Here is an 18567-nt window from a genome sequence, read left to right on the forward strand (position 1 = left end):
AAACTTCTCCTCACACATGCATAACGCATTCTATCCAGATCTCCATACTATAGCAGCACTCATTTAAGCAAGAATCCTGGCCGTGTGGCGGGTATATACCTAACGCGGAGCCAAACAAACAAAGAAGAAGAAGAAGTATCTCAAAAGAAGCAACATTTTGGCAACTTTTACTTATCTATTTCCAATGTTTTTACTCTCCTTTCTCTTTCGAAGAATGTAACAAACTAAAAGCCGACTTATCGAAACATGAGAATAAAAGATAAGTCGAAAATGTCTCTCTTGACGTTACGTTTTTTCTCATCTTGACAGGAATATAGAAATGAATTGTTGCTCATAACGCATAATATCTCACATATTTGCCGCCGCATTCGTTTTCCGTCATCGTACAATTGTTTATCATTGCTTCTCTTGGAAATTGCGTAGAGAATCGATAGTTCTCTTTCTCTTTGTTTCTCTCTCTCTCTCTTTCGAAATAAAAAATCGAGACAGATCACGCCATTGATCACGTAGTCTCGAGAGAAAAAGAGAATTATATAATTTTATTCAAAGTTATCACTCGTGTTGCGTTTAGTTATTAACTATGTATCACGATAAAGTAAATATTTTTCATAAGACGGAGAGAATAGGGGGAAAATAGGCGCATTTGCGAAATATAATTGTATATACGATCTTTTCAATCTCACTTTCATTGAATCGCCGTCATAGACATATAAAATATATAGATGGAGAGCCTATTCCGTGATAAGATACCAACAATCTCGGCGCAACTCGAAACACTATCCACCAATCACGAGTCATAGCCGAACCGAGTCTACCCGAAAGAAACCGAACAAGATTGCATTCCGATGTATCTCGTTAGTGTCCATCTCTAAAGCCCGTATCAGACTACGTATTGAAGATTGAAATTTGTTAATCAGGATAAAAGAAACTAAAATTTCCTTGTCCTGATTGGTCAAATTTCAATCTCAATGCATAGTCTGATACGGGCTTAAAGGCCTATCCAGATAGATTTGTATAGCCGCACACATAAGGAAATTGATTGGTCCATAAGCAAATGCATAAGATAGTGGAGCAATTTTCTCAGGACAAAAAGAATCAGCGTTTTGAAATTTTTTTACGCAATTAAATAGTTTCAAATCACATATTATTCAAACAGTCAATCAGACTAATTTGAAATGATATAATGACTACGTTTATACGTCACCCCTAATCGGGTTTAATAACGTCCGTATTTCTAATACCCGTATTCATATAATAAAACATTAGTCCATCTTTTCATCTGACAATCTATCCGGACAATTTGAAAGCGAGTTTGATATATTCAAATATCGAAAGACTGATTATTTATATTGTGGCAATTGCAATTATTATACCTAATACATATCCTCAAGTTCTGAACTGAACTGTTTGAATCTTTGGGCATTGCGAATTGGTTAAACAAAATTTAATCATTGTTTCGTTCTTTCGTAAGTCTATTCAAACAATTCGACTATAATTTACGAGCTATAATCGCAAGTCATTTCACAATCAATTTCTGTATGCTATACTATAGTAATAAAGTCTAAATCGAAATTGGGAATGTGCACTTTATGTATTACAGTAAATTTTATTGAGTTTAAATAGCTTCTCACTATTGGTGTTTATTATATATATTATAGTATCGTAACGCGCCGAAACTCGCTATGTATTTTTTTCCCATATCTACAGAATCGTAATACATTTACTTTTTTATGCAGTGTTTCTTTAACTTGTAGCGCACGCTACCGTTTAAAGCTTATCTCGATTTACAATATATCGGAGGATATATATAACATCCATTGTAATTTTATTTAAAAAAATAAAGCATACATTAAAAAGGAGGAGGAGGAGGAGGAGGAGGAGGAGGAGGAGGAGGAGAAGGAAGGGCGAGGGAGGGGGGACTTGAATGTACGACATTAAAATATTTTCTGGAATGTTAGATATACACACGTGTTAAAAGAGCGCATTCGTTTCGATGAAATAAATTATACGAGAATAACTATTACATATGGTTCAATTTATACTCTGTACATTGTTAAATTAAACATGAGATATAATCGATAACATCCATTACTATTTTCATAATGGAAGTTTGACGATTTTACAATCGACTTGAATAAAATAATTATCGCACAAGCACATAGAATTCTAAGCATATATTTTTATCGGCGAATCGCCGTTCAGCGCATATCTGTAAATAAGTGTGTATAACGAGAGTGTGTATAACGTTACATTAACAAATTTATTTATACAATTGGCTATCTATATACAGTATATCAATATGAGTATATATTTATTTAATATAATATTAAAGAGAGACTTTGCTAGTCTTATCTGTTGCGCTGCTATCCGGGATATTTTTTGCTTTTTTTCTCTTTCTCTTTCTTTCTTATATAAGAAAGATTTGAAAATTATAATTTTTAAATAAAGAATTCTTTCAATCTCTTGCATGGATTACTTTATATTTTTCATTAAACCAATATATCCAATAGTTAAAATACATGAATAACCCAAGCGATGATAATACAATAAGCAAATATAAGCTTTTGGACACTGGTATACATGCTAAAAAGTATTTGTACTACACTCCTTCCATGTCCAATAAATAATGCAATTCTTTAATATTACCAATGATATACGCTTCAAGCATTCAGTGCTGCGATTTTCTCAATGGAAGACGCTATAAGGCTCTCATGTGAAATCACAAATTTTAAATAATCGCGGGCTAGTAAGAGCCATACGCGAATGGTAGTGCGTCAGTTTCATAGAAAAATAAGTTTTCTTTAAAAACTGATTATGTGCACAGGGCACGAAATTTACTTGGTAAATCATTTAGGTAATTATTTAGGTAATCGATATTGGCTGAGGAGTAACAGTGTGAGTAAAGGTCAAAATTAGATTTATTACTGAAATAGAAAAATATTAAAAAGCATATAAAAACTTTTCTTTAGCACTTGTACCAGTGTCCAAAGAATCATATTTGTCTATCGTTATTTGGATCTATTCTAAGAAAATAAACTGAAAAGCGCCAATTAAAATTTCTTATATAAACTTTGGTATTGAGCGAACAAATTTGACAAATAATATTAGCGTGTAATGGATTTTTAAACAAAATCTGGATATATAACAGAATTTACAAAAGACAGCACATACTTACATGATAATTGATCCATAAATATGTTCTCTCTTGAAAGATATCTTGTTATAAACATTCCAAATTTACATTTTTTATTAAAACCAATTAAAATTTTTCGATAAATGCTTAGTTTGCATACTGATTAAGAATCCCTATTGCTTTTAGTTGAAAGTGAATAATGCAATTTTTTAATATATGGATATCATCTTGGATGACAAAGGCTGTTCTCTAAGATTGGGTTCAAATCTATAGTTGCAGCTCTCTTTTTCTTTATATATCATTTATAAACACGACGACGACGACGACGACGAAAGAACCATTTCGATATAATGGCGAATTTAATTCAAACGGTTGTTCCGTACGTGCTGAACATCACTCTGGTGGTATCTGTATCGAGAGTAACATCTTCCGGAGACGCTAGATCAACCTTTATAGATCCAGAGTTGTTTCGTTTTCGCGTCATGCCACCGCCCCAATTCGACAGAGTCCAATGATAAGTCTCGCCATTTTTTTCGTTTGCCACGGCAGTCTCCTGCGTTGTCTCGTTCTCCTTCTCCAAACCAGTCTCGATCGAGACAGATGATTGTGACGCGACGGAATCGAAACTAGAATCACCACCTCCGCCGTCGCCGCCGCCTCTGTATCGATTTACGCATTCTGTTGCCATCTCACCGGGAGATTCCTCAATGGCTCGTAAAATATTTTGACATAGTTCCGAATCAAGAGTTATCGGATCCTCAGAGTCGCGGTTATGTATAGTTACCGCTATATGGGCCGGATGCGGTATCGGTAGAGGAATCACTAGCTTCTCTGCACTGTATGGACGAATCTGGCGTTTCCACGGTTGCCACCGTCCTTCGGAACTATTGTCGTTTGTCATTGTGTGTCTTCGGATTTTTGTCGATGTCAATAGTCCGCTAGTATCACTGTGAAAAATCGCGCTTATTTTTAAGAAACTTGACGATTCAACTAAATAAATCAATTCAAAAAAGATCATTACCATCGCTTGTCAGCCTTTCTGCTGTTGCTGGTTTGCTTAGCTCGCGGATTGAAAGCAGATACCTCAAGATATGGGCTATGCACTTGAATATTCCCACGTGGTGCGTAAACAGCGCCAAGCAAATCAGGCCCGTTGATGCCACCTAGCTCAGTACTGTGGACCATGTCCGTGTATCGCGACAGATCAACCCCTGAGTGTGGTTCTAATCTGAATTTAGTGTCGGAATCGTCGAGTGGTTGTAGAAAATCCAGACTAAAAATGTCGGCGTACATAAGCCCTGCCAAGCCTGCCCAGTCACATACCCCTAAACCTTTATTTTCCCAAAAATCTTCCTCATTGCCAGACAATCTCGCCAAAACATGAGTGGGATATAGACGTTCTAGCATCAATGCTCCTTGCTGTATGACCACCTACAATTTTATTTTAGCAATATTATAACTAGATTATGCACATGCATATATATTTATGCAGAAAATAAATGTAGAATCACACACGCAAAGAATTTTACGAAAAATAATTACCTTCAAGTCAAAAGTAGTTAATTTTATTTTACTCCTCACCGCGACGCCGAGACCTGTCTGCAAATTCTTTCTTCGTCGATCCAATTTCTCGTGTAATACGGCAATTAAATCTTTGGCTTCTTTCTCGAGTGATTTGTATGGATCCTTTGTCTTTGCGAGACTAGCGGCAAACGGACCGAAACAGGCTTCGACAAATTGAGTAAAATCTCTTTGCGGTTGTGTAATTAATCTCTCGATTTCTTGCTGGAAGGCTAGCAATTCATCTAGTTCTAACTTCGCTTCAAATGCGGCCAATGCTTGTTCCGCTCTTATCTGACGAAAATATAATTTCAGTATTACAAATTTTATACATTGCCGGGCATTATACGATGCCTACAAAGAAGCAATAACTCACTTGATAATAATAATCCGAAGCTAATCCCGGTCCAGCTATTCTCTTTACAACAAAACTATCGCTGGCCGGTATCCGACCTCTGTTTTTGATCACTAGATGGAACATGGCTGTATCCCAGAGCACTCTGACCCAGTAACGTATCACAGCAACTACGAAATAGGATTATTTTTCGATATAAGCACATATCATTTTTTGTGTATTCTTTACTAAATTCAGCATTTTATTTACTTGTAAGTATCACGAATGAAATGACTGGGCACAGAACAAAGGCTACGAATAATGCCACTATTGGTTGTAGACATCCTTGAATACCTATGTTCCAGAGTAATGCTTCCACCACCACGAAATATCGATTGCGGCTCGGTTCGGGGCTATCCAGATCCATGATAAGCGCCATGAACGCATGCAGCGTCAGTGTGACTAAAGGCATCCTGACAAAACGGAAGAGTCGAATTTAATCGCGCTAAAAAAAAAAAAAAAGAAAGAAAGAAAGAAAAGAAAAAAAGAGAAAAAAAGAAAAAGAAACCGCAACAAACGGAAAATTATCGCGCATGAAACTAACCATAAGACTGCGGTGAGAGCAACCATCAGCGAGCCGACACTCGCCATAATACACACCACGGGAAATATAAATAGTATGATAATCGTGCCCAATAGACCCTTTACACCATAATTCCATAGTCTATTTAAATGTCGAGTCATACCTTTGCCGATAAATCCTAAGAGAGAGAGAGAGAGAGGAGAAGGGATATCATTATCATTATTATTATTGTTAATATTATTATTGTTAGTGATACTAGTAATATTTTTTCTTAATATTGTGTATGAGTTGCTGATTCTTATAATTGTGCCGGTCAAAATGGATAAAGAAATGTAGTTACAAAATATGTTTTATAAGAGTGTGATTGAGATTGTATTTACCTGTGTCTGGTTCAGTTTCAAAATGTGTTCGACTTTTACTGATGTGCCTCCAAAGCGCTATTAATCGAGAACAAAGAGTAGGCATCTGCGATGACTTTCTCGGGAACAATGTTCCGTTCAATTGACTCAATTCCAGATCGGGGGTAAACGATTGCACCAACAATAAAGCGCGAAAAGACACTGGACTACACCACGGTACGGCTACGCCCAATAAAAACATTGCATTCCAAGTCCAACACCACGTTCTGGCGATGTAATTTATCCAGCGCCACATCGGCCATCTATTATATCGCGATATTATTACAAGACCAAACATTAGGATCTGGATAATACTTTTATGAATTGATTCAAATACCTTGTTGTAGTTGTATGTACAATTTCTCTTTCGACTAAAAAGACGGGCTGACTGGGATCAGCGCGAGGTGTTGTAATAGAAGTCGGAGTGTTGCTCAATACGGTCGGAATGATTTCTGATTGACCTTGAAAGTTACGTCTTATTATCCAGTTCTTTGGTAGCCAGATTTGCGTTGGCCATTGGAAAGTCCTCGTCGGGGTTTTGACCTTTCGCAGTTCTTTCAGGAGAACTGGCTCTCTCTGAGAAATGGATAAATTCAACAAAAATTTCTAATAAATCGTCAACAAAACAAAAAACATGATTAAAATTAAGCATTTTATTATATACCTCTTTCATAAAGGTTAAATCACGATTAAGGAAGTAAATCGTTTGCGTGAGATTCTGATGATTGCAGAGCGTCAGAGCTTCCTCATGCGCGCTCCATTCGCACTCCTCGATAAAATTCTCCTCGGCCTCCCGCATACGATCGCGCATCCATGGCTGTATTCGCGACAAAACCGGATGCTCGTTCTCAATGCGACGTCGTAGAGAATCTTTGGTTTGCGATAGTTTCCGTTGCATGTTCTCCACTGCTCGATGCATCAGCACGACCGATTGCGCCTGTTGAACCAGCAGCTGAGCAATACCGTCGCCTAATGCGAGTATGTCTGGATGCGATAGGATATTCGTGTATACTCTTTGCAGATATTCGCGCATCACCGCTTCATTAACTTCCTAAAAATATCGATATTGACGTATGTTAAACATATTGCTTTATTTATTACACAAAAATATATAAAATATAGTAAATTTATAATTGTGTAATTTTTCTTTTAAGCGCAAATAGTTAGGCGTTGATCTTTAATGCAAAAATTTCTTACTCGTTCTATTTCCTCATCCGGTTTCTTTTGTGCTCTCAATTCAGATATCAGTCTTTCTCTAAAGTGAAGGAACCAGCCTCTTGTCTCTCTCTCCAAAATTGCAACAAGCGTCGGCAGAGCCTTCCTAATTATGTCCCTGCTGAATAGTCGGAGATCGACCGCGGCCCCACCGGGTGTCCCAAATACAAAAGGGATCGAAACAGGTAATAGCTGGGACGATTCTCTTTCTACTTCAAACTTTTCAGTAGTTGCCCGACGAAGTTGTTTCTTTATGAATCCACAGAGTAGTTCCAGAGAATCCTCATATTCCGGCTGTAATGACATAGTGAAAATGCCAAAGTTCAAGTTTACATATTGAAGACACTGCAAAATTTTGCAAAAATATAAAAATATGTAATAATATCTTACCCGACAGACCAATTCCGCTACCAAGTACCGACAACGTTCTTCCCTAATTTTAGCATCTAAATTATGCGCCTGAAGCGATGGGACGCCAATTATAATATCTGCAAAATACATATATGCTATATATGTATAGCATAGATATGTATAATATACATAGATATGTATGTAATGCAGCGTCGATAATGCGGATATGTGACGTTTAAACGTCATACAACGCGCATTACATACAACGCGCGCGCATATGCATAAAAGCGCAAGAAGGACGCAGACTGCTCACCGAGAAGTCGTAACAGCCCCGTTATTAGGGCCTTAAGGGATTGTGAGACACTAAAGCAATGGGAAATTAATCTAGCCCTTGCCGTTACAACAAGAAATCTAGTCGCCAGGGCGAGATCCGTGAGTAACGTGTCTCGCCGCCTATCTCGGCCGCGCTGCAGAAGACCGCTCAGTCGCCATCGGTGTGTCTGTCCGGCAAAGTTGATCGAGTCCACTTCGAACTCTCTGCAAGAAGAATACTTGGTTAACCACTGATAAATTTTCCGATCAGAATCGTACAAAGCGTTGGTATTTTACAGAACAATAGTTTACTTATACGAATATGTTGTAATATACACAAAGTAAAGATAACACCTTTTACCATTACAAAACTATTTTTACATAGCGATGTAACATCTATTCGTTTCCTAGTTTAATCAAAGATACTACTTTGGTAGCATCTATACTGAGAATTACATATATTCGATATATAATTATAATCGACTATAGCGATTCACGCTAAAGCTCATGATTCTTTCGTACAATGATTATGTATTACAAACAAAAAATCTAAACTAATAATATAAATAACAGCTAGAAATATATAATTTACAAATTGAGTGTCGTGCGACAATTGTATGATGATTACGCACGTTCAATCTTACATCAATCTCCAATTTCAATCGCGCAAAGAATTATATAAATAATTTATTTCATTTATCTCTCCAACGCATCACAAATGAACATTTAGGATAAATTGCAATGCGAATAAAAGATCATGCTGTGAACACGACAATTTTTTGCGCGAGAGAAATATCTATCGACTTATTTGTTTAAACCATTTTTAACATTTTTTAACATATTTTTCAAATATTGTGTGTGTCGCTAATGTGTCACACGTACCCGCATCTTCGAATGCTTTCCAATTGAGTGGCATTTAGCTTCTTCGGCTTTCCATATTTATCCTTGTGTAAGCTTTACAGAAATCGTTAGAGCATATATCAGACACATACACGCAGAGAAGCAAAAGGATCGCTTTATTTATCCGGCACAGAGAGAGAGAAAGAGAGAGAGAGAGAGATACTCTGCGTATATCTTATTCATTGAAAATGCAAGCGAGATATATTGATACATGTTGTTTCAAAATTCACATTTGCTCATTGTTTTCCGAATATCGCTATTTATCAATCGTCAAATCAATAGATTTAATGATTTATTCCAACGCGGATTATATATGTATTCTTGTTTTACCCATTACTACGCTATACAACATCTTTAGCTTTACATAGAGCATATATCAGACACATACACGCAGAGAAGCAAAAGGATCGCTTTATTTATCCGGCACAGAGAGAGAGAAAGAGAGAGAGAGAGAGAGATACTCTGCGTATATCTTATTCATTGAAAATGCAAGCGAGATATATTGATACATGTTGTTTCAAAATTCACATTTGCTCATTGTTTTCCGAATATCGCTATTTATCAATCGTCAAATCAATAGATTTAATGATTTATTCCAACGCGGATTATATATGTATTCTTGTTTTACCCATTACTACGCTATACAACATCTTTCTCTACTGCCTATATATCTACTGCCGCTACGCAATGTAATGTATAATTATACAAAATTACGACTAGCTAACACAATTGTTAAAAATGGGAGATTGTAAGATATCCACATATAAGAGAAAAAAATCTACCCTCGCTCCCTGATGCTCTCCAGTTGTTTGTTGGTCAGTCTTCTTGGTTCGCCCTTGCTGTCTACTGCAACGGCGTCCAGCTCGTCGAAGCTGGGTGCCACAAAAAGATCCCTCAGATGGTATTTCTTTCGCGCCAACGTATCATCACCCTCCGTGCACGAGGATAATGGCGGTGGCAGAACGATGGGGAAAGTTCGCCAGTGATAGAGAAATTGCTGGGCCACCTCCTTGATGTTGTGTACCAATGTCTCGACTTCCGCTGGAGCACCTCGCAAATGCGAAATGTCGAATTCCACCGGTTCTTTCTAAAAAACGACGATTATGTTAGAGTTTAATAAAGTTTAATAGAGGGGAATAAAGTGGCGCTACTTTTCTTTTTTCATTATATATATATTTATTTTTATTTGATTTTATATTTTGAGTTATTTTATATTTTTTATATTAAATTTGATTTTGATTTTTTATATCGAGCACACAGCACACAGCATTGTAACAATTTTACAATCTGTACATCATTCTATCATACTGGATGCGATTTCAAAAGCGAAAAAAAATTTTATTTATTCTAGTCTAGATGGCCGTGTGAATAAATATCGATACACATTAAATTAATACACGTTGTCTGAACAAATAGCTTACAAAATTGAATTTCTAATTAATTATATATTTATAATTTATACACAAATATTTCAATATTCCAATTTTTTAATGACTTTTCATGACTAGATAAAAAGATATTTGGTAGCAGATGTGTCACAAATCTCTCTCCGAACCATTTTTATTTTTGCGTTACCTCGGGTTGGAGTCCATCTGCGTTCTCTCGATGATGCGGCTGCTGAGGATAGGCTTGATGATTCGGTCCTGTGTTGGCGGAATTGGCGGAAACTGAGTTTAGATTGTGGGGCATCTCGCGCGTGAAAAGCGTGCGCGGTGGCTGGGGTCAGCTGCCCCGTATACCAACTATCTCCTCATATACCATGCTGCTGGTGGCCACCATTTATCATTCTACGCTGCAAATCAAACGTGAGAAGAATCGTTTGAATCACGTCAAGAACCAAAAAACGGCCATCTAATTCAGATCGTTTATGAATCTGTCTACGAGAGAGAGATGCAATTTTATTAGAAAGACAAAATGAAGATGAAAAATTCATGTCCCGCGTATTTTACTTTAAAATTAAAGTTAAAATGTTCAATTTTACACATTAAACTACGTAAAAGATATTATTTTACATATTAATTGATATAAAAAATGCTATTTATATAAATTATTCAAAGAAATATTCAAAAAATATACAATTTCTCGATAGGGTACATACAATTCATATACACAAATAAAATTACAAAATTATAGTACAATAACACACATATATGAGAGACAATTGAGATTTAAAACGCATTAGCAAGAGTAGTTTTTTTTTAAATCGAATATGGAACTTGAAGGAGGAAATGCTTCAATGCAGCGATCAAAGCCGTGTGCAACGGGAAAAGGCTAGACAGAATACATATAGAGTTTTATAGGGACGATAAAAATATCCGGGAGCAAGAGTGAGCAGAATGCGAGGGACGATACGCGTCGTCATTCGTCGCGTGTGTGCGGCGTGCGATACCTAGTCGGCTTTGGCTTTGGCTGAATGTGCGAGACCTATTAACCGATTATGTTCCATTAAACGTTTAAGATTCTGAACATTCCACTCTTCTTGCCGCTATATGTATGTATACGCCATCGCGTATGTTTTAAATTACGTTCGCTCTCATGCGGTTTATGTCGCGTCGCGCCGCCTTTTTCTCCTCTTTTTTATATCTACAATGATACGGTACTCTTATGTAAATAGCTCACGAGAGAGATGTAACACGAGTACGACACATACGAAAATTTGCAAAATATTTCCAAAGCGTTTTGATTTCATATAACAATAGGCTAAAAAGGACTAATAAAAAATTCACATATTTCTGTTAATTAAGGGCACAAGCGAAATATCATGAACGGGATTTATTTTCGTGCGATATGGGCTCTTCGATCGAAATTATTTCTATAGCACTTGACCCGGTACATTTAGTATCCGCAGCGGACGTTTCCGAAGAGATGAAACAAAACCGGCTGCTCCGAACTTGCTTCATCGTGTCCGTCATTATTCGTTTCATAAAAATCATAAAGTGTTAAAAATGAAAACTTTAATAGACGGACATCTGGTAGAGTTATGGGTTTGTGTTGTCGTTCCGGTTCGGAAGAAGTTACATCGTGTGATGGCTACATCGCCATCACAAATGTGTGTGTGTGTGTGTGTGTGTGTGTATTGCCAGCAATATTATACATAAACTTGTACATATTTCGTAGATTTTCCTTTTTCTTTTACAATACATAGGGGAAATAGAGTTTTATTTATTTTTTTCAACAACAATATCATTTATTTTATTTTGAATAAAGAGAAAAATAAGGTGATAAAGATAACTTGAGAATAATTTTCATTAAATGTTTTCTCGGAAAAGTATTTTTTCTTTCGAAAAAAGTCGATGAATGCCGCGATAGAGAATAGCAGAGGTGGTAGAACGCGGAACGCGAAAGAATATTCGCGATGTTCGAGAGTATTTCAAATACTATGTACTCGTATATTGACGGAGAGTTTGCAAGCTCTGCCTTTTGACCTAATTCGAAGAGTTCTCGTAACCTTAAAACGAACGCCAGGATATCGCGAAGTCGATCCGATCGCTCTAATGCGCTGCACGTCACGCGTGATTGCGTGTGATTTCATGCACGATGCACAATTTCCGAGGAAACCCAACAGTGATTTTTTTTACCGCTAAACACAGCTAGCGTTATTAACATGGTAATGCTGAAAAATCAATGTAATAAAACGTGGATTATCTTACGTTAATCTCGTTTTTATCCATACATTGATATTTTGCGAGGAAAGAGTATATTCTCCCGTATTATGCACAATTGAAAAAATTGTGTTAAAGATTCGCTTCTGAAAAAAAAAGAGCATGAAAAAGAAAAGAGACGAGCCTTTCATTTGCGAAAGGCGCGGTACGTAGTAACAAACCGTGCGAGTGTTGCTGCTGTATGCTGTATCGACTATTATCGAATGATAAGAACGTAAACGGGATGAATAGCTGCCATTCATAGATTCGAAATGACTAGCGCACAAATGTCGCAAAGGAATGTTGTATACGATTATTCGCTACGATTTCATATAGAAAGTTTTATTTATTTGTTTATTGAATACTTTACTTAAAAAAAAATAAAAAGAAAAAAAGGCGCCAAGTGTACGCGACAAATGTAAAAAATTCTTATGTAATATAATGTTATTTTACCCAAACTAAAAACTGTAGTACAAAATAGTTGCTTTAATTTTCTACAAAAAATAGTGATATTGAAAAATTGCGCGCCAATTAATAAAAACTTATGCTACAAAATTTACTTATTGTTACTTCCATAAAAAAATGCTATATCTAAAGTGCAATTTGTTTTAAAATAGTAAAACATATTTAAGAATAAAAAAATTTTTAATTAAGAAAACTTGACGCTGCTAAACATATGCTAATCAAACTAATATATTTGTTACATTTTTAATTCAGCAGTGCCAAGTTTTTTAATAAAAATTTTTTTTATACGTGAATATGTTTCACTCTTTTGAAAGACATTGCAATTTAGATATAGCATCTTTTGAATGCGTTAGAAGTAATAATGAATTTTTAATTTAATGTGTTGCATGGTACACAGGGTGCCTCGCTATTGCTGCGCCTGAACTTGGCGCGAGACAATACCGTGTCTTTTGATTACATACCGCGTGTCTACAACACTACATTGAATAAACAATTTCCTACTCACAACTATGATATTCTTTTCTCATCTAATTTTGTTTCGTAAACTATATGTACTTTTTTTCCCTCGTATTTCTCTCAAGTAGAAGAACGTGTTCGAGTGTATGTAGGTGTAGGCGTCTGACGCAAAGTATCGTTCATGCAGGACTTGCAATTGTCAGTTCGCTGCATGGAATCCACAGCTTACGATTACCTAATAAAAAGATTTATTTTTATGCAACCAATGAAAAATTAAAAAATAATAGAAATAAATGCAATTGTATACCAAAGAGATAAAAGAGAAGATGGATATAATCAAATTCCAATTTCTCTTGCTACATATATTTTTTTAAAAGAAAGTCTGGGGGAGTTGACTTGGTCGGCGCTTTTTTGCGCTCGCCCATGACTTAACGAACAAGATCCGGCATAATAGTAGAGAGACGCGACATTCGAATCGCAGCCCCAGCCTGCCCTTTCAATGTGCACAACACTCACTGCTGTCTCTTTCCGTTTCGTTATTTTCTCCCCTCTTCTTTGGCGTTCGCGCTCTTCGTTACGCTGCCGCAACACGATATATGTACATAGTGCATATATAATATGCGTATTTGTAAAAAATCTCTCTCTCTCTCTCTCTCTCTCTCTCTCTCTCTGCCTATCTGTGTGTACAATTTTCAAAATGTAATGTCCCGCGCAAAATATCGATCGGTCAAAATCATTCTAAAAATTGTTTCAAGTGAGGTAGTACAAAATTATTCAAAGCCGCTTTTCGATACGAAATCTTTCAAACAATTATCTTTCTGCAATAATAGTATAATTGTAATAATCATTGCAATAGTTGGGAATTATTAATTCGCACTAGTTTGTTATAGCTCTCATTGTCCCTTTGCGTCATGCAAATTCACGGATGTGCGCACGTACGCAAACACGACATATCTCTCCCGGAGAGAGATCCGATCACATACACACATACACACACACACACACACATCCAGTCTACCACACACGTGGTGTGCATTGCCGGTGCCAAATGCGAATGGGAAAAAAAATAATAGAGAAATGTGTATGTGACAACCCGGGGAAAGATGCGAAATAAAACATACATACATCCGTCATGCCAGATGCCTCGCTCGCGTTCCTCCTTCGCGCAGAGTATTTATTTTTTAATTTTATATTTCAAAAATGTTAATATTACGCGCGTGTTCCATAGTTATGGAAAATTTATGATAAAATATCCGATGCATTATATATCATCGCTATCTCTTAAAAGAATGGGTTTCAAAAATTTTATAAATAAACTTTTCGATTCAGCTTCAGACCATTCGTCAAATATCCCATAAAGATTAAATATTCCGTATTTATGCGACAATTGTGCATCTTCTGTATACAATTAAAGAAGGATTAATAAAAAAATTGGATGAAAAATAAAAAGACTTTTTGTGCTTACCAGTAAGGAAATTATTTGAGAGAAGAAGATGTCTAGAAAAATTCTATATTTTCTCACGTTGAAAGTCGAAGCTTTTTTCAACTCTGGTAAATTCAATTTCTCTGCATCACGTTCTTCTTTCCGTTTGCACGTTCGCTATCATGCGACGTATATGTGTGACGTTTCTATATGATGTCCCACGTATGCGATGATAACTTTTCGTAATTAATTTGTTTCCTATAATTGGGAAAATTCATATTATTTATATTATTAATAAAAGTTTGTTTATTTGTTTAAAATGGCACTAATTGAAAATGAGTCTGAAATTTCAGTAAAAGGCTCTAGCTATACTCTTATAACGCGAGCTACTTTAATCATGACACAATTTATGCGGCGAATAATTTTTAAAACGCAACTACGAATGCTCTTAAAATTGAAAATTGTATGTACAATTTGTTGTATGTATAATATTGCGTTTGGATTCACCCACATTTTTTATAGGATCAAAAATGTGTGTTTCTCGAACTCTCGTGTCACACGCACTGCACTATCATTGTTTTCACGCATAAATATATATCGCGTGTAGCATAACGAAAGAGATGTGGATCGATCAAGTCGCCGACGCGATGCACGTAAAGCGTGTACTATACATGCATTTTTATACGTATACTCGCATTCTCGAGTACGATTTCTTATTTCTTCCCCATTTTTGAGAATGCACCCCAAATGAAAGATACACCCGGACGTGCAACCGATGGCGAGAGGGCAACGCCCCTGTGCTGTGTCGCGAGTCATGACTCGTTTCTCTTTATCTTGATCGACAGGGGAGTAGATTTGCGCGCTAATCATCATCGGAGAGAAAAGATCGCCTTATAACGAGACTATAAAATTATATTGCCTCAACAGTCGAACGGAAATTAAAGCACCTCGAAACACCAGATTGAAGTTCCCCGAGCCAAATTCGCATGCGTACAGTCATATGAAAGGCTTGTATATATATTTTACGGATAGAATAAATTTTCTAGACATTGCATTAAATTGTAGAAGACTTTCTATTCGATTTTTCCAATGGCTCTTCAAATAAATGGATAAGTTATCACTATAATGATGTTCGAGATTCCTTGTTAAAGCGTGAAAATTGAATTTGTAGCAAATTTCCAATAATATTAAAAAATTAAAATGTAAAGTTTGCATTTAATGAAAAGATACCAAAGTTATATACGAATAAAGGTATTAAAAATAACGCGAATTTATGTTATTTAAGATTCTCGCAAAAATACGAAAAATACTATAATATTGTAAAAATTTCAACACTCATACATAAAACATTCGCCTATTTCTCAAGTTTTTTTATTATGCAGTAAAAAAACACCGTTATTCTTTTTATTAAAATCATTCGCTGTCACTGTTTATAAAAGCTTGTAATGTAATGGCAATTTAAGAACAAAAATGTCTGCACCGTATTAAAAAGTGAGACTTGACGCTGATAGAAGTGTAAACCATTGATAATGTTATAAATTTCATAGATGCGCGTCGCGCTCCGATTATTGCGATGTATAAGATAAAATTTCAGCTTTACGATTTTCTTTGTAGCCTTTGTAGAGAAAACGAGCGAGATAAAAGGGCCGCGAAAGGGCTCGTCGTGATGCGATGCGACGCGATGCGACGCGACGCGATGCGATGCAAGGCAAGGCAAGGCAAGGCAAGGCGAGGCGAGGCGAGGCGAGGCGAGGCGAAGCGAGGCGAGGCAAGGCGAGGCGAGAGGAGACAAAACGCGGCCGCGAAAGTGTCATCGTCAGCCTAACCTTGGTTTGGCCGGCTAGCTGATTTTTCCATGGGCCGAGAAATACGCGGCAAATCACTTCCGAGTCGTTATACCATATACTATAGCGACAAAGCCACTTGTCGTGAGACTGTACAGCAACCAGCTGAGATCCCGTTCCGCGTCCTAGTTCGCCGAGGAAACGACGAGGAAATGTAGGAGCCTTCTTAAGGAAACTCACAGTATTACTACTCACCGTTACTCCAGATCGCGACTCGTTTAAAGAGATCACGAATGTGTAGCGCGACACGCTATACCAAGATACCGCACTATCGACAAAATGCTGTCAAAGCAACTTGCGAACGAATCGTTCAAACGATGACCAGCGACGACGCGACGACGCGACGAGCGACGACTGATTTTTATCGAACCACCCGCCGCGAAATGTGGCTCGCGCCACATCCGACCCGCCATCTCGTGTTCATCGCTACAACGAATATTCGCAAGGCGACCATGAACTATGCTGTAAACATAGGGTGTGTTACGATATACACTGCCAATACTGGCAGTGCTGAAAAATTGTTCCGCTATTAGCACGCTTAGGCCGGATTCACACCCTGGCAGAAAAGCAGAAAAGCAGAGGCCAATCAGAACTCGCGCTAAAAAAGCAGAATTTACTGCTTATATTCAGCGCGAGTTCTGATTGGCTTTTGCTTTTCTAGTACGAGTTCTGATTGGCTTCTGCTTTCTGCTTTTCTGCCAAGGTGTGAATCCGGCCTTAGGGTGCCATTACATGGAGCGCGGAAACGCGGATTAGCGTAACGCGGAACGAGAAGGGAACCAATCGCGAGCGTAACAAAAACTGCAGAAACTCACCGTTACTCCAGATCGCGACTCGTTTAAAGAGATCACGAATGTGTAGCGCGACACGCTATACCAAGATACCGCACTATCGACAAAATGCTGTCAAAGCAACTTGCGAACGAATCGTTCAAACGATGACCAGCGACGACGCGACGACGCGACGAGCGACGACTGATTTTTATCGAACCACCCGCCGCGAAATGTGGCTCGCGCCACATCCGACCCGCCATCTCGTGTTCATCGCTACAACGAATATTCGCAAGGCGACCATAAACTATGCTGTAAACATAGGGTGTGTTCCGATATACACTGCCAGTACTGGCAGTGCTGATAAATTGTTCCGCTATTAGCACGCTTAGGCCGGATTTACACCTTGGCAGAAAAGCAGAGGCCAATCAGAACTCGCGCTAAAAAAGCAGAATGTACTGCTTATTTTCAGCGCGAGTTCTGATTGGCTTCTGCTTTTCTAGCACGAATTCTGATTGGCTTCTGCTTTTCTGCTTTTCTGCCAAGGTGTGAATCCGGCCTAAGGGTGCCATTACATGGAGCGCGGAAACGCGGAAACACGGAAGAGAATTGTAACTAGAAAAGTAACTATTCCGCGTTTCCGCGAATTGAGTCGTTTCTTTCCGCACATTTGAGCGGAATCCGCGGAATCCGTTACCGTCTCAACAAAACTCAACAAAAGTGTATAGAAAATATAAAAACTTTATAAATGGATGGTCCTGTAAGTATTTGAATGCTTTTTAGTACTTAATAAACATAGTAGCTTGTTATTTTTGGAGACATTCTGAGATAGTTGAAATATTTTTCAGGATCTCCCAATTGCATCTCCACAAGTAGATTGTCGCTGTCACCTTGAAGAAGTCTTCTTGTCTCAGTAAAAATAGCCGTACCCATATTTTACGGTTCTTTCTGCCTTGCAGTTTCTTCCCAGTGAGTATTATTGAGAGGATGAGCTCTTTAAGAGGACTTTTTAAAGACTTAATTAAATTTTTTTAGAAATGATATCAGTAAGTTATCTTTTTGTAAGATATCTTTCAGAAGAACTCTTTATGATATCTCTTCATAGATATCTCTAAACCCTGCCGAAAATGGTCGATTAAAACCGATTAAAACATAATCCGTTTTAATCGGTTTTAATCGGTT

At 37.3% G+C, this 18567-nt stretch overlaps 1 protein-coding gene and 1 long non-coding RNA gene across 11 annotated transcripts; one reads left to right on the forward strand and one right to left on the reverse strand.

The window, feature by feature from the left end:
• Positions 1-1466: 1466 nt before the first annotated feature.
• LOC115240894 lies at positions 1467-17445 on the reverse strand. 10 transcript variants are annotated; one of them, XM_029816315.1, is made up of 18 exons: positions 16811-16986; positions 16598-16740; positions 14814-15029; positions 10362-10578; positions 9569-9873; positions 8769-8840; positions 7888-8111; positions 7614-7711; positions 7206-7517; positions 6673-7059; positions 6346-6584; positions 5991-6271; positions 5632-5788; positions 5298-5500; positions 5070-5218; positions 4676-4987; positions 4155-4564; positions 1467-4080 (listed from the first exon to the last, which is right to left on the reverse strand). In XM_029816315.1, the coding sequence occupies exons 4-18, from the start codon at positions 10473-10475 to the stop codon at positions 3498-3500; spliced, it is 3846 nt and encodes a 1281-aa protein (XP_029672175.1). In that variant the 5' UTR covers positions 10476-10578; positions 14814-15029; positions 16598-16740; positions 16811-16986; the 3' UTR covers positions 1467-3497. The 10 variants fall into 10 exon arrangements, with proteins under 10 accessions (XP_029672175.1, XP_029672178.1, XP_029672174.1 ...); XM_029816318.1 differs by lacking the exon at positions 16598-16740 and having other exon boundaries at positions 14871-15029; XM_029816314.1 differs by lacking the exon at positions 16598-16740.
• A 511-nt stretch (positions 17446-17956) lies between these two features.
• LOC115240932 lies at positions 17957-18501 on the forward strand. The gene is made up of 3 exons (XR_003884837.1): positions 17957-18145; positions 18234-18354; positions 18421-18501. It is a non-coding gene; the product is annotated as an uncharacterized LOC115240932 (long non-coding RNA).
• The last annotated feature ends 66 nt before the right edge of the window (positions 18502-18567 follow it).

Source organism: Formica exsecta, unplaced genomic scaffold (assembly GCF_003651465.1).
Source record: "Formica exsecta isolate Colony F162 unplaced genomic scaffold, ASM365146v1 scaffold458, whole genome shotgun sequence".
NCBI lineage: Eukaryota > Metazoa > Arthropoda > Insecta > Hymenoptera > Formicidae > Formica > Formica exsecta.

Bases quoted from the DNA above. Each gene is read 5' to 3' on its own strand.
- LOC115240894 (XM_029816322.1), bottom strand. From the start codon at position 10,475: ATGCCCCACAATCTAAACTCAGTTTCCGCCAATTCCGCCAACACAGGA. The intron at 6,272-6,345 runs GTATTTGAATCA...GCGATATAATAG, and splicing joins GTACATACAACTACAACAAG to ATGGCCGATGTGGCGCTGGA. The intron at 5,501-5,631 runs GTTAGTTTCATG...CCGTTTTGTCAG, and splicing joins GCTCTCACCGCAGTCTTATG to GATGCCTTTAGTCACACTGA.